This window comes from Carettochelys insculpta, chromosome 6 (assembly GCF_033958435.1).
Source record: "Carettochelys insculpta isolate YL-2023 chromosome 6, ASM3395843v1, whole genome shotgun sequence".
Classification (NCBI taxonomy): Eukaryota; Metazoa; Chordata; order Testudines; family Carettochelyidae; genus Carettochelys; species Carettochelys insculpta.
This window is the reverse complement of record NC_134142.1, coordinates 41,558,381-41,582,480: the sequence shown is the minus strand read 5'-3', so window position 1 is coordinate 41,582,480 and position 24,100 is coordinate 41,558,381. Positions and strand designations below refer to the sequence as shown.

At 41.9% G+C, this 24,100-nt stretch overlaps 1 protein-coding gene across 1 annotated transcript in view; it reads right to left on the bottom strand.

Moving 5' to 3' along the window:
• Positions 1-1,879: 1,879 nt before the first annotated feature.
• SPTLC2 (serine palmitoyltransferase long chain base subunit 2) overlaps positions 1,880-24,100 on the bottom strand; it is a 107,554-nt gene continuing 85,333 nt past the window's right edge. The window contains exons 10-12 of the mRNA XM_074996707.1: positions 12,009-12,144; positions 10,398-10,527; positions 1,880-3,145 (exon numbers count right to left, since the gene is read on the bottom strand). Of these exons, the coding sequence (XP_074852808.1) occupies positions 3,026-3,145; positions 10,398-10,527; positions 12,009-12,144 (386 nt within the window). The 3' untranslated portion in view covers positions 1,880-3,025. The remainder of the gene's footprint in view (positions 3,146-10,397; positions 10,528-12,008; positions 12,145-24,100) is intronic.

The following is a 24,100-nucleotide window of genomic DNA, read 5'->3' as shown; positions in this document are numbered from 1 at the left end:
CATTAGATGGGCAGCATGTGACCCAGCCAAACCTTAGGAATGGAGAGCGTACTCAATGTGTCAGGGTACTGTGATGTAATGGCATTATCACCACTGGTCATCCCAAACAATAACAGAACCCAACTGCATATTAACTATTTTGAGAATTTAAGAGTAGCAAATGGATTTTAGAAATACTTCAAAGGAGTTTAATAAAGTAATGCATTAGTATTTTTCATTACTCTCAGTCTAGAAACCCCAGCTGCCTTAACAACAAGAGACCAAATACACAGAAAAAGGGAAAGAAATCAGGACTAACATTTTTAGAACCTAAAATAAGTTTTCTGGAAAACAGCACATTACAATTTCACAGGTCCATTAAATTAATCACATAGGGTCAGATACAAGTGCATTATGCAGCCCTGAGAAGCCTCAAAACCCCAGGTCTCCACTGACCCAGTCTATTTCTGGCTCTGGTAGCTTGTATGAAATCAGCCCTTAAAGCTATCACTTGACCAGGCCTGGAGCTTTGATCAGGAATTCTTGGGATGATCTTATCTGGGTTCCTGCTACATTTAGCAAAGTCAAAAAATAGCAGCTATTTTTATGTTGGGACCTTTTAAAAAGCAGCCGCTCTCTGTGCTACTCACAGCTTGGAATGTTACAGGCAGACTGACTGAAGACTTAATGGGCAGAGTACAGGTGAAGAGGGGGAAAGGGACAAAACTCAGATCATTTCAGAGCTCTGCAGTTTATTTCATGACTGAAGTAGTAAAGGAAACTGTTCTATGGCTATCATTACCATGGGAGGTTTGGACACAGAGAATCAATTCCAGCAAATAAAAAACATCTCCAGTGGTCTGGATATACTGGAGAGCTTCTGTGGCTATTTCAATTCATAATTTCAACTTACATTTTTATAACATCTGATTTTGTATAACTGCACTTAATAATCAGCAAAAATGATTGTTTTTAGATTGGATGAGAATTGGCTTCTGAGGGTTAGTTACACAGCATGGGGCACGATGCATAAGTCTAGGGCTACGTCTACACTACAGACTCCTATCAGCATAATTAAACCATATCCAATAAGTGGTGTATTTTTTCACTCCAGACTGATCAAAGTGCTAGTGTAGACATAGCCTAGGTTATAAAATGAGGTTTCTCTAAAACAGACGCTGATTCTGCTTTAATCCACCAGACAGTATCTGCAGATTTGCTTGGCTTTTGTGATTTAAAACAAAACAAAAAACAAAAACAAACAACCCACCATTTCTGTCAGTGGCCACAATAGCTATGTTCTACACTAGCATAGGGGAAATAAAAATGCAAATGAGGTGCAGATTTACATATCTGGCACCTCATCTGAATATTGTCCTTTCAAAACGAGAATAGCAGTGTATATGCAGCTCTTTCGAAATTAAACCCCATTTTTGAAAGAAACCTTATTCCTAAAAAAATATGAATAAGGGTTCCTTTGAAAAGAGTGTGTTTTCGAAAGAGCCGTGTCTCCACTGCTTTTCTTCTTTTGAAAGAAGCTCTTTCAAATGGAGAATATGCAAATGGTGTCAAATATGTAAATCTGTCTCATTTGTATTTTCAATTTCCCTCATTTGCATGCCTCTTTTGAAAGAGGAATGCTGGCGTAGATTAGCTAGTGAAAGTTGTAGAACTACAAACACACTTAGAGTTCTCTTTTGCTTTGCAGCTCCAGTCAGATGAATTTGAGCCACATGCTGCTTCCATTTAAAAATTCAGAATCTCATTGCACAGGCCACTGCCATGACAGAGCATCATGACCAGACCAACTTTCAGAGCGACTACCACACCAAATTGTAGACCTCAGCTTTGCAGTCTCATACAATGCTATCTATGTTAAAGGCACTAATCTTTGCAAGAGTAGTTTTGAACAATTTATTGAGAGTCTCAGACAAGCAAATCTGAACACACTACACTGGAGTTAACTCATGCTATGCATCAAGACTTCTTTTGCAGATCTGCCCCAAATAAATGCTGTTCTTACTAGCTGCTCATTATACACTTATCACACAATTCTGGCTCTGACAGCAAATGGGAGCATTCTCTAGTAGAAGATAAAGGTTTGAGTGACATTTCTGACTAATTTTTATAACGTATCAATCATCTTTTTACAAATCTGGACAGTTCTAAAACTTGAACAAATGAAAACTGCTTGAACATGAGAGAGTGAGAAGACACTAACCTTGCTTATGGAAATGGAGATCTGACTATGCATAAGACAGAACTATGAGGAAAGCAACAGTGGCAAGGTATTTCCTACTCGGAAAGGCTCTCCATCACTCACCCTAATGAGACAACACTTGGCATCAAAAGAGGAAACAGTCTGGTAGCCAGACTGGGGGAAAAATGCTAAAGTCCAGGGAGGTCTCTTTTTGCTCATGGACCTAGCCAACATTTTGGAACAATGTTTCTATTAGCGACATGTCAACAACATGTTTATTTAAAAAAAGACAATTCATGTTTTAAACATACGTAAAAGCAAAAGGAAAAAAGCTTTGGTTGTTTATCCATCTTGTTAACTAGACTAAACGAGTTATCAACAGTTTTTCTAGGAAGTCTCAGTTGAATAAACTGGCCAGCTCATCACTCCCTGGGAATGTTAGACACCTAGTAGTGAAATTGGAAGTGCTGCCACAACAGTGCCGTGTTGCAGACACGGCATTTCAGCTGGCACTCCTGAGATTAGTAGTGCATGAGAGGCATCTGTGCCATTTGTTTACTGCCAGCTAGGATCACTGTGATTTCACGGTGACAAATAAATAATAAAAAAAGCAACAAGAAAAAAAATAAAGCTAAGCATCTCTCTAGGGCCAGACCCTCAAGAGAGAAAAATCACAGCTGTTTTGCTATTTACAAAATGCAATTAAGAGATGATGCAGCTATTCAATATTGTGAAAAAAAAATGTTCCTTTTATGCTAAGCAGTCAGAAGTGTGTGGTTCACAGACAGCGTGACCTTTGTGCCACTGGGTCTGTCATGGGAGTGCCCCAAGGCATGTGGAGGGAGTTCAGTCTTCTGTTTCTTCATACGTAGTCTCATCAAATGGCCGGTCCAAGAGAGGCACCAACCGGTGACGAGAATACTTCAGTTGTAAGAGGTCCCCAACTTCATCTAATTCCTTTAAAACCTGGGGGAGGGGAGAGACACATCAGTTGAGAGAACTGCAACGCAAAAAAAACTAACAGTATAGCTAACTCTGCATTCCTGACATATACTACGTCCACAGCCTACTTTGAAAGCAACCCTAGAACAGAGCAAGAATTTGCCATGCTGCCGCTTGTCACAAATTCGACAATACAAAGCCTCCCCAATCATTTTATTGTGGTTTTAGTGTAAAGCTGACAGCTGACTCTCCCTAAAACATGAAATATTTGTTTATGCACAGAACAGGTATGAAAGACTGAACGTTTCCTCAATATTTCCTTGGCTCATGCAGTGCACCTTGATGCAGACCCTGAAGAGGCCGTTGCAAAAGACAACTCACAGTTTCCACACCCTCAAATTGTACCTCACAACAACGTAGAGCCATTTAGACCACAGTCATAGGTACATACCTGTACTCAGTTTAGCCCTGAAAACAGACATCTGAAAAGTAAACCAAGAAGCAGGAAACCTCACACAAACATCTTCCATATTTATTTAGCATGAGCACTGAACTTTAGTGTCAGGTTCCTTACAGATACTAAGTTTGTCATCATCAGCCTCTCTTACAAGTTAGTTAAGTTGGTTTGAGTTGGTCAACTGGTCATCTTAGAATGAGCAGTTAGCTCACTCTTGTTTCACTGAAACTGCTATCCCATGAGCCCACTGCAATGCTGTTTCTTGTACAGTGGATGCTACTATAAACTGGTCTAAGATCATTTCACACAGGCCACCAAACAGTTATGGTCACTAATGACTGGAGTGAATTTTTTTTTTGGCATCACATGCAATCCTAACTTAGAGTCATCGAAATGGACCATACTTAAGAAAAATCCTTCACATTGAAGACTTACCCTTCTGATTCTGGTCACTAGGGTCATATTCGCTATAGAACACCATTAGGCCTTGTCTACAATTTTAAATTGCACCAGTTTATACAAACAAGGCAAATTATCAGGGGGCAGCTTTTTCCCAGATGATATGGATAGAAGCAGGATAAGGGAAGAAGACAAGTTAACGGTGAGTCCAGCCAATGGTCCCACAAGCCTTTGCATTCAGGGTAAAAATGTCAGAGGGAAGGGAGAATAATAGTCAGTCCTATATTTTAAAACTGAACTAAGATTTTGTTTTTTTTTGTTCAAAGACTTAACATAGCGTTATGATGTGTAACTCGGTAGCAAAGACTCCTTACAATACTAACTGAAATGGACAGCACCTGGGGTCTAAACACTAAATGGTCAAACCTCATCTATGTTAGCTTGCTCAGGCAGCTGAACAAGACAACCTTTTCACAGCAGACATCTGAGGCCTATGTAACTGGTCTGTTATGACAAACTGAAGCTCTCCAGTGAACTTAAGTATTTACTTTAAATTTTAAAATCAAGTTTGTTTTTTTATTTGTACAGCACGTGTGGACTGCATGATTCAGAGAAATGTCATTCTTTATTAGTCACATGTCACAGAGCATGCCTCTTCCACTGAAAGACGACAAAGTCAACTCACTTGAAATATTTTTGGGACAGCCATGCTAGTCTAACAGCAAGAGACAAGGTTGAGGGCTGCTATCTTGCATATAATTGTGTCATTTGGGATGCATTTATGATTGAACAAAACAATTGCTAGGTGCTCAGGTCATGACCTCATCACTGGATGGTAAGTTCCCCTAAAGATTCACAATACTGTGTCCGATCTCACCTATGCCCTTAAGATAACAACGTGGCAGCTCTTGCAAGTAATGTAATTCTGGCCCAACTGGAGATGGGCCCATGAAGAGCTCCTGCCTTCACATGATTTTGGGGAACATGTGCATGCAAGCACACCCACCTAACAATGATGCATTTTGCTATATTGCCATTCAGAAGGAATGTGTGAAATGAAACACTTATGTGGTCCACACTAACTGTGGTTCTGTGTTACTCTCTGGTGGTTAGACTGCACAGAAGCTTATGCCTCTGCTAGAGCTTTCATGCTTTGGAGACATGGTGCTCAAGGGCAGAGGCTCTAAGCTCCAGAGAATTCTAACAGTAGTGTAGTTACACTTGGCTGTGTTCTGTAACCCCTATTTCACATTAGGTATCCTGATGCTCAGTATTCCACTTCCGTCTCACATACAGTTTTGTAACCCTAAATGGGCTGGTTCACAGAGGAGAACAATATGTTTCCCTCCACCAGTTGTTATAGCTGATGTGGAGAAGGTCTTCAGAGGGGATCTGCAGATTCACATTATTAGTGACCCAACAGGGGCTGAAAAATACACAAATGTATGGGACACTAGAATAGTTACTGGAATTATTTTATATCTGACATATTTAGAAGTGAATTTGCATGTTGTGCTAACATTTTATTGATTCGTTATTTTGATTTGGTTATACTACTGTAGCAAACATGAGCCTCAGTTATGGACCTCCTTATGTTAGAGGCTCTACAAACAGAACAAAGACAGCTCATGTTCCAAAGACGTTATAACCTATATATAGATCTACATAAAAACCCAACAGATTGAGACAGGTAAATGAATGATGAAATAAAATTAGAAGTTGTCCCTTTAAGAGCAAGTGCGTCAGATTTTGCTTGTATCCTCTGCAGCTTGTGTAAGCTCCAAAGAGATCAAAACTTGATTTAATAAACATAATTCTAGAAAGCGAGTCTCATTCTCCCAAGATGTAATATTAGTGCTATGGAGGACTGGACACATTAGGGCACTGGAGATGAGCTACCATCCTCTTCACCTCTAGGTCATTAGTAACCCTTGGTCAGCTCATCAGGGGTTGAGGCTGTCCACACCTAACCAATGACTGACAGCAGCCCCTAATTGGGAAGAGTTTGGCGAGTCCCAGTTCCAGATCACGTCACAACCTCACCATCATGCTTTGCATTAGACTAAATCTCTTTGGCTGAAGGACTGCCTTTCTACATATCTTTACACTGCCTTGCAAAATGGGAACTCAATCTCAGCTGGGCCCACCACCAATGTAGCAGGAGCCAAAGTCACTTTACTGTAGGTTTTCAAGAAAAAGCAATGTTAATGGTCCCAGACATGTTGGAGGATGGGCAAAGACTTCAAAAGTCATACGAGAAAAAAAAACAACAACAAAACACAAATACAATCCTCATCTTTTAAAGCAAATAGTGAGTTCTGAACTTTTGGGGTTGGTATTGCTGTATGCAACTGTGCTTGAAGCTTAAGCTTCAGATATAAGATCTACTAATTCCATATGTAGGATTAATATTCTGATTGTGAGATGGTCTAGTCCAAGTGTCTTGCTCTTGTGGATGGTGTTGGCAAGAAGGGTTAATGTATTTCTACGTGTTACCTTCCTGGATCAATATTTCAAGTTTTTGTTTCTTTAAACAATGGCCCCTCATGCTTGTTTTATCTGGCAGCACGACACTATCTGCTCTAAAATTTGGGGGAATGTCAAGCCTGGAAGTAGGTGGACTTCAGTATAATATTGGGCATGTTTTACCAGAGCTTTAATGAAAGGCCCCATATGGAAACAATTTAAGGTTGAATTTCTGTTGAAAGAGCTGTTAACTGTTATTCTTGAACTCAGATTTAGGATTTTATTAATTTTAAACAAAAAGAATCATGTGACTAGCAAAGACTACAAAGGAAACGGCACTGGTGAACTCTGACTTCAGGAAAGTGTAATATATTTTTCATTGCTGAAAAGAAAGCAGCAACCCATGGGGATGCAGGTTAGGAGGGACTTCACTCTAGTCCAGAGCCAAATATTTTCAGGCAAGGAAATTTTATTTACATAAATCAGCTACAAATTGTAATGGGGAACTGCTGCCTATTGTATGGGTTTATTTAATAAGAAAAGGGAAGCATTATAAATCACAATTCATAAGTAAAGCCTCTGTCCTCTATGCCCCCAGCACTAAGTGATATTTGTTCAGGCCAGGACTACACTAGGCTGAGAAGTTGATTTAAGATACGCAATTCCAGCTACAACAATTGTGTAGCTGGAATCAACATATCCTAGATCAGTGGTGTCCAATACAAATTAAAGGATTGCCACAGCCACCTCCCTGCCTCTGCTCAAAATAACCTTTTCCTCCCACAAAAAAACCAACAAAGCACCTGCCAGTGACTCACCCGAGCCATACACTTGTCCCACCATGTGGTGGAGCTGCATTCGCCACACTGCCGTGGCAAAGTGGACATATGTGGTGAATGACAAGCATATTGGACACCATGGTCCACAGTGGGAGGTTGATGGGAGAAACTCTCCTGTCAGTCTCCCTTACTCCTTGCAACATTGAGGAGTACCAGGGCAGACTGTAGAGCCCTGATGGCCCAATATACTGCATCCCCACTAGGCTCACTAAGCTGATCCCTGGAAGATCAACCCTGAAGGAGTTGCTCTTCTGGTAAGTGTAGACATACACTGAAGCAATTTCAACTAACCAAAGAATATTTCAGACCTTATTTTTCGTCTCGTTTGTTTTTGACCACAATATAGCCAATAACAGGATAATAGAACTGGTTAACTTCATGCACAAATATAGACTTTAACCAAATTCCTTTTCCAGCTTTAGTTCTGACAAAAGCCACTGGTAGCCCTCCCCTATTTTAGGTCAGCTTTAACGCTTCTGGTCCTTTTGTGATGAGTCAGAGAGGAATCAGACTGAGTATCTACTGTTTAACCACCAATGGCTATTTGCTATCAAACTCCCCTTTTCATATCATAAAAGGCACAGTGAGACTAAATAATCTTCTCTGAATTAAACCATCTGATTATTTTTGGAGAAGTGTTTTATAAAGTGTTATTTACTGTTATTGGCTATATTGTGGACAAAACCAAACATGAGACAAAAATAAGAGCAGAAATATTTTTTGGGCAGTTGAAATTGCTACTAGTGAACAGGATGATAGAAGAAAGGTATTGCAGAGAAGCATGACAGTTTTGAATGGCAGAGATAAAGTACTGGTAAACGGACTCCTCATCCCATAGTGCTTACTTGAAATTAAGACAAGAGGAGGAGACAACAGAAGGACAATGCAGAGTAAAGACAGATAGTAAGGGCTTTCCTACACTTGAAACATTTTAACACTGCAGCACTTCAGTACAGACGCTACCTATGCTGACAGCAAAGGTTCCCCCATCAGCATACAATGATTTTCAACCAGTGGTATATAGATAACTTCCAAGATTTCTAAAAGGGCCCATACCATTTGAAATGTTTTAGGGGTCCAATGAGCACTGGTAATCTGTCTCCCTGAGAGGTGGTAGAATTCTTCTGTCAACCTACTGCTGTGTACAGTGGGGGTTAGGTCAACTTAATCATGTTGCTAAGGCATTTGGATTTTTCCATACCTTTAAGTGACATACCTATGCCAATGGAAGTTCCCAGTTTAAACCAGCTCTAAGATTATGTGGTTGCTTGGGTAACTTGTATGCCTGTCATCCTGCATGACTAATTGCTTAAATAATTATAAATGAGTCTGACTAGTGAGGCATAGCTCAGTAAATCCTTTACCAAATAAGTAACTACGATGAGGAGAAAAGATAACTACATCTAAAGTTGCTATAAATTGCACGTGTTCACATACTGGCTATGTCTACACTAGCCCAAATCTTCAAAATGGCCATGGCCAAATCAGCAGATAGGAATAAGGGGATTTTGAAGTGGGCAGGGTACTTTCGAAGAGGAGCCCCATCTGGATGAGCCGCACGGCAGCGAGCCGCGGCAATTTTGAAGTGTCGCGGCTGCTGGCATGCTAATGAGGCACTGAATATGCATTTCAGCGCCTCGTTAGTAATCTTTGAAATGGCCATTTGCATGGCCATTTCGAAGATTTGGGGCTTGTGTGGACATAGCCGATATTTGCATGGCCATTTTGAAGATCTGGGCTAGTGTAGACACGGCCTTTGTGTGTAGATACATGACTTAGAGTGTTCTATTTTACTGGTTTGCTAGCAAAGACAAAAACCAAACAAGTGGAATTCTCAGCTGCTACTTAAAGATGTGGTGGATAGTTTGAGGAAATTGGCTCTTGGTTTTTGAAAAGACATTGGAAACTGTCAGATCATATACCAACTCCTGCCCATTACACTATACAGACTGTTACCAACTACTCATAGTTGGGCACTTCTGAGACCATGCAGTTGGCTGTCTTCCACTCCATACAGTTAGAGTTACGTGCTAGTGACCTAAAGAAGCTGCCTTCCCTAGAAGTTCCCCTCTTCTCTCAAAGGAAACAGTGCTTGGGAGGAGTCCAAAAGAGAGTTTCCTGGCAGTTCCACACAACTCCAGCAGCACAGCACCTCCTGGGAGCCATGCTAAGGTATTGGGTTCAGTACGAAGGGAAAAGCATCGTTCGTTTTATCCTTTATGAAGCTCCTGGAACCATGCTAGGAAGCAGGGAGACTGCCGAACAAGGGGAGCTTTGATATGGCCTTAGACCAGGTTACATATACTTAGCCTGTCCTTCAGAGGCAAGAATCTTAAACAATTAGCAGTTGAAATGAACTTCATCACCAGAATAGGTGCAATAGAACAGGCTGGCTTTCTCTCCCCCCATCACCTGCCAATGTGCTTTCATCTGAGGACAGTGTTCAATCCTTTGCCTCTGAGACTTTACCAAGGGCCAAAGTTACAACTCCCCCCCCAGCAACTTCTCTTCTTTGCCAGCTGCTTCAGGCACCTGAAATGACATGCTTGCACTGCAGGGGAGAGGCATTTGACTGTTCTTATAGCTTCCCCTTACTTCCATGTTCAAAGATCTCCCTTCTGCATCGAAGAAAAGAAATCTGCAGGGGGACATGAATTCACGTGTATATGGTGGCATAGAATTCCCACACAGTTATGTAAGTAATATCCTGAGGCCAACAGCTCTTAATTAGTCCACTCCAGCTCTACCTTCTGAGTCTAAGGCTAACGAGAAATGGCACTTACCCATCAGAAAAGGGTGTATTCTTAACTATCCAGAATGCATAATTACAGCCTTTTTAGGGTGGAAGGGGAGTTCTCTCAAGCAAAGCGATGGACAAACTGTTAGTTGGGTCATGTAAAACAGTATGAAGGAAGTACCTTAGAATACATACCACAGACAACCATGTATTGTCAAAAGGGAAAACTTTTTTGTCTTTAGTTTTTAAGATGCTACGAATACCTGCTTGGCCTGCATGCTGAACACAAAACTAGCCTGCAAAATCAACAGCCAAATGATCTCTCTGTTTAGGAGAGGCAAAGACATGGATGAGAAGAAGGCACGATTACACACTTACAGTATCAAGTATCTCTTTGGTATGAGCTGCAGACACACAGAATCTGGCTCTGGATTCGATGATTGGGGTGGCAGGGAAACCCACAACCACAACACCTATGTTTCGCTTCAGCATCTCACGCCCAAATGCACTGCAGGAGAAAGCAATGAGGAATGTTTAGAGTGATCCTGAAGAAGCAGACACAGAGCAGCAGCATAAAGATCTCACTACACTAAACCACACAAGCCTTTGGTGAAGTGTGCCTGCGAGACTGCAGTTCTGACTTTCCACTGCCTTCTCTTTGAGGTTGAAGGCCTGTTCACAAAGGCTTCTTTTGTTCAGTCCAGAGGTGGTCTTCCCAGAAAGGTTTCACTGTATTAAGTTCTAACAAAGCTGAAAGATTATATTTGGCAGGAGCTGGTCTTTTAGTGGGCTGCTTCTAAATGGATTTGTAACCTAAGCTTGAAAATCTTTCTGATGGAAAACAGGGACTTATACTCCAGAGTCTGACTAAAAGAGGAATTCCCCCCTGCTGCCTACCCCCCCGAAGCAGAAGCCTCTGCAGTTTCAAAAAGGATTGTTTTTACCAATGTAATGCAATTAAGGTACATTGTGTCAAAGAATCTGTTCAAAAGTTCTCATAAGAACCTAGAAATTGCCATTCTTGATTAGGCAGCTGACTAGATGGACTATTGATCGTATGCCAGAGAGTGGCAAGAGCTAGATTCTTCAGGAGGAAGGTGCAAGAATCTCCATAATAGACAGCCAGGAAATACCTTCCGATAAATTCTACCTAATCCTTGTCAGTTAGTGGCTATTTCAGACCTTCAGAGGCATGAGTGATTATAATCCTAATGTAACTGTGTAAAGTTCCACTGTCCATGTAAAATATGGAATACTTCTTTGTACTGTACTCTGGGTTCTTGGCCTCAAAAACTCACAATGAGTTTCATGGATTTACTGTGCACATATAACATGTATTTCATTAGTCGTTTTAAATTTGCTGCCTTTCAATTTCACGTAATTCCCTTTTATTCTTTAATTAAGAACAAGGAAGTGCCTACCCATTCAGCGTCTCTGTACCATTTATGTCATGTAAATTTCCTTATTAGTTATAGCTCCTCATGCATATCCTCTCTAAAGTAAACTGAAAAAAATAAAGCATGACCTAGACAACTGTAAATCAAGGAACTATCAGTCTGAGATCAAAATAACCTCATAAGCTGGTACCTCCCACATGGTTCTGTGCCTGTCATGTCACCCCCAGGAATCGCTTCAAAGATTTCTAGACAAATTCTCTCGCAAGTGTAGCCTTCATTGCTATCAGGTCTCACTTCATTTCTTTGCTGCATGTACCCATCAGTCCCAAATCTGAATGTCACGGACAACATAAAACTACTTCTTGCCTGCACTTTTGAGTTTACACATCTCCTTTTTGCTTATACAAAAAAAAAAAAAAATCCCTTTAAACTTCATTCCCTCAAATACTTCTTTCCAAGTATAACTCCTGATGAGCAGACCATCCTGAGCACTTAATACATGTCAGATACTGCCATGTTTCAACAACAGACACAGAGAACAAGAGAAGCCAGCTTCCCAACAAAGTATGAGTCAAGTCCCCATTGAACCTACCCAATTTTTGCTGGCATGTACAGCATCAAAGGCACAACAGGGGAATCTTCGTTTCCATAGATGATAAAGCCCATCTCTTTCAGCCGCCTCCTGAAATATCTGGTGTTCTCTGCCAACTGCAGCACACATTGTTTGCCTGGAAAAACAAATGAAGGAAAAACCATGAGCAAAATGACCATTATAGATCACACATGCCACATAACTGAAGTTAGTCTTGTGCCATCTGTATTATTAATATAGTTGGACCACTGTTAACTAAACTGCAAAATTATTTAAAAATCTGAACTGCAACCAGCAATTGTTTGCATTATCTCCTTCCTCAGGAGTTCCTTTGAACAAGGCCAAGGTTATTCTTCATTTTCTGGACACATTGCTGCAGAACAGACTACACCAGAAGACCATTTCATGACCCTCAAGAGATGAAATGATTCCCTAATCATTAGGTTTGTACTGTGATTGTCTGGAAGATGGGTAATCAGTAATCACACGCTCCCAAAAATAAAATAAAATAAATCTTGCTATGAGACTGCATCTTGCTGGCAAATCCACTATAATAAAAATAGCTGGTGTACTGGTGAAAGAGAATTTAATAAAGAAACTGTTCAGCTAAGCAGATATTTCCATTCTTTGCCAATATGCCTAAGTCAAAGAGGCATAAGATAGAAAGGCAAAGGCAGCTAGCTGTAAGGGAAGCAGTCAAATGAAGATTTAAGCTTGGGTAAGGTTTTTATTCTCTGAACATACCATTACAGCAGAACAAATGGGAAGCTCAATCTCTGACTTGAATTGCAAGGTGGCACATGGATTGGGATTTGAACATCCAAAACCATGCTTACACAGGAATACTTTCAAGCTTGTGTCAGATGTATCCACAGCAAGCGTAAGTTCAGCTCTTGAAACCTGACACAGTCTTTTGAAGACAACTTCAGATACTTTTTCTGCATTCTTGCTGCACATTGTGAGCATGCTGTTACGTTAATCCAACTTCTTTACTCTGCAATTCCATCCACAAATATCCTGGTCTCTCAAACAGATCCATATGCATGCCTACACTTTGAAATGATCAAATCTTCTGCTCCATACCTCAATACACTTCACCTCTTCTCCCCCACAAAATATTTTAGATCTCTCTGCTACCAAATACTTTAAAAGGGACGTCTTCAGAATGTCACTGTCTGAACGATACATAAAAGTCATCTAAGACTGCTTACTGTTTCTAGTTATGTTGTCTAACAAATCTCAAATGAGGGAGTTAATTTAAAATTCAATTGTATTCCTACACATCACTTTCAAAAAGTCTCAAATCTAGGGCAACTGTTCTCTCCCCAGTAGTATACTGGTCAGACTTCTTACTAAAGATTTTCTTGCAAGATAGCAACATCAAAGATCACAAAGAGATGTTACCACTGAAGGCAGAGAGATTACTGTATAACATATATGCCTCAGAGCACTTAAAATACAAGATAACAGGAAAAAATACATTTCTTGGTTCTAATGCTTGCAATGATGCTAATTTCAGTAGAACCAAACCAGCATGCAACACAGTACAGAGGGGGCTCTACATCCTATGTCTACACTGCAATGTAAGCCAACCATTAAAACGCACGCTGTCTTAACTGGGCTTCTGTCTAGACACAAATCAGGTTAAGCAAAGGCTCAGACCCCTGGTCCTAGGCTCCCCTGAATGGACAGAGGGGGAGGATATCCAAACTTTAGTCGAGCTTGGACTTATCTAGGTTACGACTTTGCAGAGTAGATACAGCCCTACTGGACTTGTACTTCAGGAGTCTGCCAAAAGATACCTATAATCTCATGGGTCAACTGTCTGTCTTCTGCAGACTCTAGTTTTCCCCACACTGCACCATCTTTTGGGAGGATGCTGGGAAATCAGATATGGAGGGTGGGAATAGGGCTCACATAGTACAATGTACAGGTTGACCCTCTCTAGTCTGGCACCCTCGGGACCTGACTGGTGGTGAACAAGAGAATTTGCCGACAATTGGAGGTCAATGTCGTCTAGCAGCACTACCAACACTTTCACTGCTTACTGGGCTCTGAGAAGACATTTAGGGGTAAAGTAGAGCTAAATAACAGCCCAGAACACTGAGAACCAGGACTGGTGATTGTAAACAAACTTTATGAGACCACAGGAAACTTGGCCACACCCATGATAAGTGGACACCAACTACTAAAAACATGGCTAACAACGGATGTTACTCGACAAAAGAGTGCTGGACTAGAGTTTCAACTGTAGATGCCAGAGCCACAGACTGAGACCAAGGATTAAACAATTCCTAATTTTGGGTTACAAAGCAATGTAGATTCTCAAGTCCCTAGGTTAACAAACCCATGGTCCCGATAACTCAAATTCTAGGAACTCTGGGCTTACACTGTCGTGTAGACATACTAGTGTTACTCTACTGTGTAAACAACAGTCAGACATGCCTTTCTTGTCTGGGCATAACTAGTGGAGCTCAGACTTCCAATTACATCTGCACAGCTACAGGCCTAGGAAGATGGTGGAATGGCAGCAACTCTATAGCAGCTACATTCATGGTAAAGGTTAACTTTGTTTTTCTGACAGCTCAAATCAAAACTGCTATGACACTGCCCTGCCAACTTTCTGCACGCACGCACGCACGCACGCACGCACAAGGAAGTTGTGTAACAGTTTTGTTAATATTCCTTTAATCTGGTGAACTAGAATGCGGTGACTTCTGGGGGCAATATAACTGAATTCTTAAAAGGGCTGGAAAAGAAAACTAGGAGCCCCTTTTAGGGTATCTGATATTAAACTCTGCATGGGGATTGTAAATGGATTAAATTAGCTACTGACAGATCTGCTTTGGGATTCAAATCGCAATGAGCTTGTCTCTGGTGTCCTGAAGGTAACAGGCAAAAAGTCAGTTAGTTGTTACCTTCCACAACACATTTCACTTAAATGAGTGAAACTACCCTTTGCTCCTAACAAGCTGAATATTACCATGTAGTCGAAAGTTCACATCTATCTTGAAAGGGCTGGGCGGCCAAGGTATCTCATAAGTAAAGGTCACATGCCATTTAAAGGGCATATTCCCTTTATATCCAGCCTTCAAACTCTTACAGAGCTGGAATTGCACTGGTTTTTATTTATTTATTTCTGATTCAGCAGAGATAAGAACAAGGCTGTAAGAATGAAAATAAATGCCTGTTGGGAGAGCTAAAATGTGCTACGTGTGTCTGGTTAGCTGCTAGAGGGAAAAAAACACCCATGACCTTGACCGTAACCACATTTCCTGTGCCCTGGATGACAAAGTACATCACTGTAAATTGCTACCACTCTGGTTCGTCACTGACAGTTGCTGTATGACACCTTTAGTGCAGAAGAGGTACTCAAGAATGAAGTAGCAGCTCTCCTACCCCAGGCTACCACCCTGATAACAGTAACTCCAGCTGCTGAGTTGTTAAGATCCTCTCTAAAACCCATTCTTTAAGGAACTCTCAATATAAGGTGATTTCAGTCCCCCATACATGAACTTTCAGGCCTAGGAATGCCAGATAAATGGTCTGACATTTACTTGCACTGTGGAGAGCAGCCTAAATGCACACACTGTGCACTAGATCTAATATAGCTTTAGGCCTGCGCAGCTTTCTACTTGTACTAGAGAGTGCTGCTAGGTGCCATAGATGGAATGACAGCAGGGATGAGGGCATGACATTCTTGTTCCATTGCACCTAGTGGTGTACTCAATGCTCGCGTTTCATTTTTAATGTTAGTTTTACAAGCTCCTATTTAAGCCTCAAAAGATGATTTGTACCAAGCTGGGGGAGAGACGAGATTTTACTTCTATGGTATTTTAAGACAAAGGCACAAATCATGGCTGGATGAAAGTGATCATGTAAACAAACAGAAGGAGTGAGCTCAAAGCTCTTCTGAAATCCTAAACACCTATGAGAATCCATTGAGTGTCCTGAATACACAGTCTGAAGTAACATGAGTAATTACACATCTCCTACACTGCTGGCCCACAGCACCTCAGCATTATTTGGTGGTCAGTCTCTCCTGGGTTGAGAAATAAAGGTATGTCACAGAAGAGCTTTCAGGTACTCACTTATCCTTCAGAAACTCTCATTCCTTAAGTTAGAGTACAAATAAATGGTGTACAGAGGACAGCACTAAAATGGGCAGAAAGTCTAAGACTCCATAGTGATCATGATGGGTGAATGCTGAGGCTGATCAATGAAATGGCTATACAAGAGCTTCCATCTGTTTAGCTGTCACTGAGCTTTAAAACACCAAACTTCTTGCTTAAACTAATACTCCAAAAACTGTGTGTAGCACTGCCAGAAGCCAAAGGCTATGACTACTCTGCGAAGATAGTCTACCTGTGTTAGGCTGACTTACATCCACTGCATTAATAACACAGTAGCTGATGTCTACGCTACCCGCTTTCTATAAGCTGAGCACATCCTCACTAGAAGCACTTCCAACAACAGAAGAGAGGAAGTGAGGGGGACTGAGAGCAAAGGCATGAAGGCTCCACTGCAAGTGCTTCTTGCCTCTACGCTCTCACTTGATAGCAGCCTCCAGGATCCAGCTAGCTGCCCTGATCCCGATGGGGAGCAGAGACTTCTGAGAGCCACAGGGCTCCCAGATGGGAGCCTAGACAGCACCCCAAGACAAGAACAGAGACTGGACAGAAGCCCAGGAGCCAACTTTCTTGTCAATCTCACAAATGGAGCTGTGAAATTGACAAGAATGATAGCCAATGAAAGGAACAGACTGTTTCCACATACTGCATCGCCCTAACTACACTGACGTAAGCTCTAAGCCTCTTGCTGAGGTTATTTTATTATGTTGTCTTAGCAGGAGTGTTGCATCAGTAGGAAGAGCACCACAGAGTGTACACTTCTATGGTTTTGTCTACAACACTATGTTGTGCGTGGGTGTCATAAGTCTTGTCCACACTTATTTGCCAAAAGGTGGCTTAAGTAAATCCTGCCTGTTCAGGATGAGCATATGCTCCATCCATCAGACAGTTTGGGGCAGCCACACCAGGACCTCTGGAGCCCAGTGCAGTTTGGGTGATTACTGGGCAAGCCTGGCACCGTTAGCAAGAACACCAGTGGCTGCGGGAGCTGCAGAAAGCAGAGAGTGACACAACTCACTCTGCTCCAGGCCGCCATTTCCCAGCTGGATCACCCTGCTTCACTGCAGCAGCAAGAAGCAGCGTGGGCTGGGGGCAGGTTGCTCCACAGTCAATGCCGGGGAGAAGGAGAACTCTACTGCTGGTTCCAGGCCCCCCCTGTAATCCCACAAATCACATCACGTGGGGATGGGTGCAGCAGGGCTTGGGGAAAGGGTAGAGCGAGGGTGGAGGGGAAAGGCATGGTGAAGGAGGGACATGGGTCAGAGAGGGATTGTCCTCAGCCCCATATCCCCTAGGGACAACCCTGGAGATGCATGTTGATTCTAAGGCTAGAACAGACATCACCCCAACTACTTTTGCAACTGAAAAAGTTAAAAAGCAGATAATTTTCAACAGTCAGGACTCTGAGTTTTACTTCTTCCTATTCCTTTATAGAAAGGCATCTCTATAAATCCAAAGAACCAAATTTTACTGCAAAAGGTTCTTTCTGTTACATAAAGTCTCATTTGGGAACTCCTAACCAGCTGCTGTAATGGCTGATGAACTAGCTGTAAGGGTGTTATTAAACAGAAGACCATTAGTTCAATCCAGACATAGTTTTTGCCTCCTGCAATGTCAGCACCATTTTTGGGGCACAATTACAAGTTCTGCCAATCTAAATGTGACATTTAACCAGAGAGGTTTTTGGAAGTATCAGACGTGTGTTGCCTTGAATACAAACAGATCACTGACAAATACTGCACTCTAGAGGAAGGGGCAAAAATCTAGCTGAGCAAAGGAACATAGGATATGTCTTCATTACATGGAAGATTGTGCTGGTCGATCTTCCGGGGTTTGATTTCTCGTACCTAGTAGGATCGCATGAAATCAGACTACCTGGGGTTGGCAGTTGACCTTTGTACCCTCTATACGGCCAAGTGTAAGTGAGATAGATGAGAGAATTGCTCCCGTCAACCTCCCTCTGTGAGGACAGACAGGTAAGTCGACTGCAAATAAGTCCATTTGAGCTACGCAACTGCCATACCTAGAACTGAGTATCGACTTTAATGTCTAGTGCAGACCCGGCCACAGGAACAGTTTTATTTTCATGCTACAGCAGTGACCATTGCTGCCTGGATTTAAACAAAAGACTTTCTGCACAACATTAATACCCCTAGATCCTTTACATTTTTGGATAATTTTTCATGTGATTTTAAAGCCGTGTTTCAGAATACATCTTTATTAAAATCCCTGGCAACCCACTTTAGAATCCTACCCAACAACTTGCTAACCCCTGTGCTACTGCAAAGCTGTGCTTTTGCCAGTATAGTTTATTCTGCTTGGGAGCGCAGGGGCGGGAATAAGCTATGTCAGCTTACATGCATTTTTGTCAGATCATTTTGCCAATCTAACCACATAGCTTTAAGACCCAAGTGTGCTTACTGAAGACATAGCCTGAAGCTCTCTCTCTACAGGGGAAAGCTGCTTCTGTATTACTCACAACACAAATTTAAGTCAATGCAGTTATAATGGTATATCCTGCGAGAACACTCATTCTGGTACCTGAGTCTTTTTTGCTTTAATTTTTGTTGTAGACTGTCAGGTAATTCTCTGTTGCACAAGTCCTTGAGCTGCATCTATGATGTGAAAAATCTGAATTTAAGGCATTTAGCTCAATATCATCACAACTGTCTTCACGATAAATACCATTAGCTCGATTTAGGAAGCACTAATATCTTAATATCTTCTGAACATGCTGGGTGTAGCGTCAAGTTCAAATACAGGCCAGCATGGAAGTGCCATGTCTTAAAAATCGACGGTGTTCATCTCCAAAGGTGTCCCATATGTAACCAACAATGCCCCTCAGTGCTCCGCTCTGGCTGCTGCTCTCCAGGTGCAGAGGAATTAGGTAACAAGACTATGAATGTCAAATCAGGACCAGGAAGCCTGCAGCTGTGGGGTCACGTTTGCATGAGAGGCTGAGAAACGCCTTTCTTTGCTATTAGTGCTGTGAGCACATCTGCCCATTACAAACAGCCCCTGCATGGAGTTCATGGTTCTCCCTCTACACCTGGTATTTTTTTCTGTGTTGCCAAGCGCCAGCTGCTGCTCCGTCACACTATGTGGCAGCAAGGCTGCTGAGGGGGTCATGCTTGCATATGAGTCCCAGAAACTTCTTCTCATTGGTTTACATTTATGACCCGCCCCCCCTTTCAGCTGCCATGTAGTCAAGGTCTTTCTCACACTCAACCACATCACGTGGCTAGCCCCCAACCCAATAAAAGGACATGCCTGCTGTTTGGTGCTGACCAAGCTGCCAGGCAGCACCACATCCTGGCTTGTGTGTGATTAGTGCTCCAAGGGTGGGAAAGATTTTCTGGGTGTTTCTGCCACCGGTGGGAAGTCTCCCTCTACAGCTAAGATTTTTGGGGGCTTGCAGCCACACAGGGGGACTGGTTCAACTGGCCCCCCCACCAAAAATATTTTCATGGCCTTTCTGCCACTGGGGGAAAGTCTCCTCTGGCAGCTAAGATTTTCCAAGGCCTTTCTGTTGCCAGGGGTGGTGGTGGGGAAAAGTCTCCCCCAGCTGCTACAAATTATGGGGGCATGCAGCCACCTGGGGACTACGTCAACTGGTCCCCTCAATTGAAACCCCCCCACGCCCCAACAAGGGTGGCTGCTGCCCCAGGGGCTAGCTGACGCAGGGGAAAATCTCCCTCAGTGGCTACTAACCACAGGGCCTGGCTGCCAGCTGGGGAGAATCGTTCAAGTGGCCTTCAAACCATACACCTCACAGCCAAAAGAGATATTTGGGGATCATGTCAATTGGCCATTCAACCTCCCAAATACCAAACTGCCCCACAATGGCAATAAAATTCAGCAAGCTTCATCCCCCACCCTCCATGTTGGCAATATGTAGCAAACAGGGAAGACAAAAAAAAAATAAAAAAAAAAAAAAATCTTTTTTCTATCCCTCTTCCTTCTAACTTTGGACCCCTTCACGTAGGGAAGAATGGGGTGGGGGCAGCTGAGAATACAGACTGTGCACAGAAGCTGTATAGTGAACTGGGAACCCAAAAAACAGCCCCTCTTTTTTGGAAAAAAAAACTTTACTGTCTACTCTTTCTTCATGTTTTTCATTGTCCCTGTATTATTTTATTTTATTATTATAAATCAAGAGGGGGCACAGTCAGTCAGTGGATGGTCAGCTGAGAAGAGACACACCCGATGATTTTCACAAAATCCTTCATAATTCTGTTACAGCTACAGTTTTGAAGAGCAATTCAGTTAGAGGAAAGATTTCTGTGCATTTGGCCATCTTTGTTGATGCACTAGTTTTCTTTCCTAGGACATTTCCTTCCCATGGGAGGGTAACAAGGGCAATGCAATGTGGGAAGATGATGTCGAATACCAGCAAAAATACCGAGAATGCTACAGGGATGAGGGAACTGTGGGACAGGTTCCCACAATTCACTACTGCAACACTCAATGTTTGCCGATTGAGCGTGGAAGTAATAAGTCAACATTGAGAGGAGGGGAAGTGAGGATACTCAAATGCCAATTTATAAAATCCAGCGTTATAAAATCAATACAAATAAATTTGAATTTCTCATAGTGTAGTTGTAGCCTTAGTCTAAACAGACTTGCTGGCTATACCTTCTGGCCTCACACAATACTGCTGAAAGCAAATGAGTTACAGACTTCACAGTTAAAAAGATTGGTTCAAAGTAGCTAGCTGAGCATAGCTTTTCCAGGTCTCTCCTTTCTATTATTCTCCAGGTGAGCAAGAGATTCTAACGCCACCCAAGAGTTTGGGGAACTCTTAACAGATCACATTTCAAGCTATCTTTTCCAGAATGCCCCTGCAAGGACTAAAGTGGAGCTAGAACACTGCTCTTCTGTTAATTTGGGTCAGAGTTCTTCTGTAATTTGACTTTTATCTCCATAATGATGCCACTAATGAATAAAAGAGAAACAAAGCTGATCAGTACATGATTTTCTAGCTACTTTAAAATTTTGTATCTTTGAACATTCACAAGTGTTCTCTTTTTATTTCAGAAACTAAGCTGGGAATATAATCTTGGTTTTATAAATCATTCTCCAAAAACTTTTTCTCCAAGTCTGACTGATGCTGTAATATAGCCAAAAGCATGTAAGCTTTTCCACATAAAATACTGTATTTTTTGCAAGTGTTTAAACTACCATTGTTTATTATTTCTGACTTTTTGTCTTTTAGATTAGGTGTCCCTGTAAGTGTGCACTTTGTTTTGGAAAGAAACACCTTAAGACTTAAAACCAGACCCCAGTATTCCTCTGCCTCTGCTAACAGCAAACTTTCCACTGAACTTTTAGAGATTTGATGATTGCCCAAATGTTTCTTACAAAACGGCCTGCAATGTTATTGGACAAGCTCTGATAGTTTATAGCACATAATTACTTCATCTTTCCAAAATAGCTCACTAGCCAATTCAGTCTCCTTTTAATTATAAGGAAGGGTGACAGGCCAGTTTTCATTGCCAATGTAAAGTTTCTTCATATAGGATATAGCAAATTCTCTCTTCTAGGCCTCTCCTTCACAGAATGGAAGCCAGCCACAACTTCTACTTAGCGGTTACTTAAAGCAGATTTAGGTTGACTAAGAGGACCAAGTGTAAGTATGACAGAAGTATAATTGACAGCTAATAAGAGCTATGGAAAATTAAAAATTTAGACAAGATATCTGCCCTCGAATAAAAGCTTCAAATAAAAACTGATAACTGAAGCTAAACTTAGTGGAGGCATTTTAATGCTCTGAAATTGAACCCTTGGGATTCAGTTTCAGAGCTATTTCTATTCAAAGCAATAGGAGTCATTAAAACTGTTAAACCCAGAAAGGTCTGGGACACTGAACAGCAAAATTCCATTTTGAAAATATTGGCATGTGAGTTCTAAGTATTTTTCTGTAGTGTTTCCCTGTTTAGAACAATACCTATTTCTAGATAAATATCAAGTCATAAGGGGTGGAGAGAAGATTGCATAACTGCAGCTAGGAACTTACCACTCCTACAAAGGCCCAACATGAAAGTGATCAGCATTATCTCCGCAGTATGCTTGCTAACATGACAAGCCACCTTTAAAATGCTGCACAGCTATGTAACAGATTTCTCCCTTGTTCAGCCAAGTCAAAATCCAAAATATTTAGCACTCCTTGTTTTTTGGGAATTGAGTCTTTAAAGCCAGTTACACACAAGGCAGAGAGAGACAGAGTGGTTACTTACCACAGAATAACTGTAGTTCTTAGATGGTGACAAATTTCAGTGGGGTAGCATTGTTACTCTGTTTTCAGCAAAAACAACAAGGAGTCTTCTGACCCTATGAAGACTAATGGTTCTTCGAACTGTTGTAGCCACAGGTTTCAAATCCGCCATTTAAAATCCCCATATACGGGGTGACTGCATAGCCAGCAATATACAGGAGAGGGACTGAGTAACCAAATTCAATCCAGAAGAAAGGTAATCCGTTCACAGCAGTTGAAACAGAAGATCAGAAGTAGTCCTGATGATTTGGATAATATGTAAGAAGTTTAGCCATAGCTAGGAACAGTGCTTTTTTGTGCCAGTACAGGCCAGTACACTGTACTGGCACCTCAGCAGCTCCAGCTGGGATCCCCAGCTGGGTGGTGGGGGGACTCCACCAGCCCTACAGCTGGGAGCAGCAGCCCCGGCTGGGGCAGGGCACCCCCACCAGCCCCAGGGCTGGGAGCCTCTCCAGAGGCTCCAACCCTGGGGACCCGGCTGACTGTGGAGAGCCATTTATGCATAATATCATCTGGGACACTATGACGAGATAGGCACATGTACTTATACACAGAGATTAAATGATGCATTTCAACAATTTCCCATCAGGAAAAATCAATTCCCACATGCATACACACGTTCCAAGACGTTCTATCAAAACAAAAGGAAAATCTAAAAATGAGAGAGACTCAAAACTGCTCCTTAATTTTCAATGCCAAGTTCTTTCCATGCTGCTAGACACTGAACTGTCTCATCCACAAAAAACCTACTGCTTAAGCAAATTAGGATAAGGAAGCAACTCAAGTCAGAATGAACAGCTTCTCTGGTTGTCAGTTTAAAACAGAGCTGGAAAGTTATCTGGACACTTGAGCTTTTTCATGGCTGGTGATGGTCTGTGGAGAACTTGCAAGGGTATGCAGTGTTGTTTCCTCCTTGTTTCTAGTTACTTATACAGGTCCTCAGGAGGAGAAACCAACAAAGCTACTTCCACTAGTGGCCACAGCTACATAAGCAGCAAAAACTGGAACCATGCTCCAGAACTGGACTCAGCTGCAGAAATAAAGCTGCCAGCCAACATCACTGGGAGTGGAATATCCAAAGGAGAGGAAGAACAGGAGCAGAGACAGTAAAGGTGGTGAGGATCAGGAACTTTCTTCACTGCACACAAGTCCATTTCTTCAGTTATAGCATAGTGTAAATCAATGGTTTATTGGGAGGTTAAGTTGTCTTGGAAACTTGTTTGGCTTGTACTGACTGAATCAAGATGTTAGAATAAGCATTCTTTGTCCTTTGTGGCTATTGTGTGTTCGGCCCCCAGAACATGTAGAAAACTGTCCTGTGGCCCTCAAAGAAAAAAAGGTTCAATGCTCCTGACCTAGGCCATTCCATGCTAGGTCCATTTTCAAACACAAGAGGAATTAACCGTTTTCAAACTTCTTGTTTGGTTGCAAAACCTGTCCCTACGTTAATTTACTCTTGAATGTTGCAAAGATACATATGAACAGTCCCTAGGTTAAGGCTCATAGCTCAGAAGACACAAAGCAAATGACAGGATGCTATGAAACCAAGAGAAATGTACTTCTTGCACACATACACAAAATGGCTTGAGAGAACAATGGATTGATAAGAAAGAATATTTGTAGGCCACTTAATGGAAGCAGCAATTTAATTCAGGAAAAAGGGATGTGGCTCACTCCCCATGAAGAGC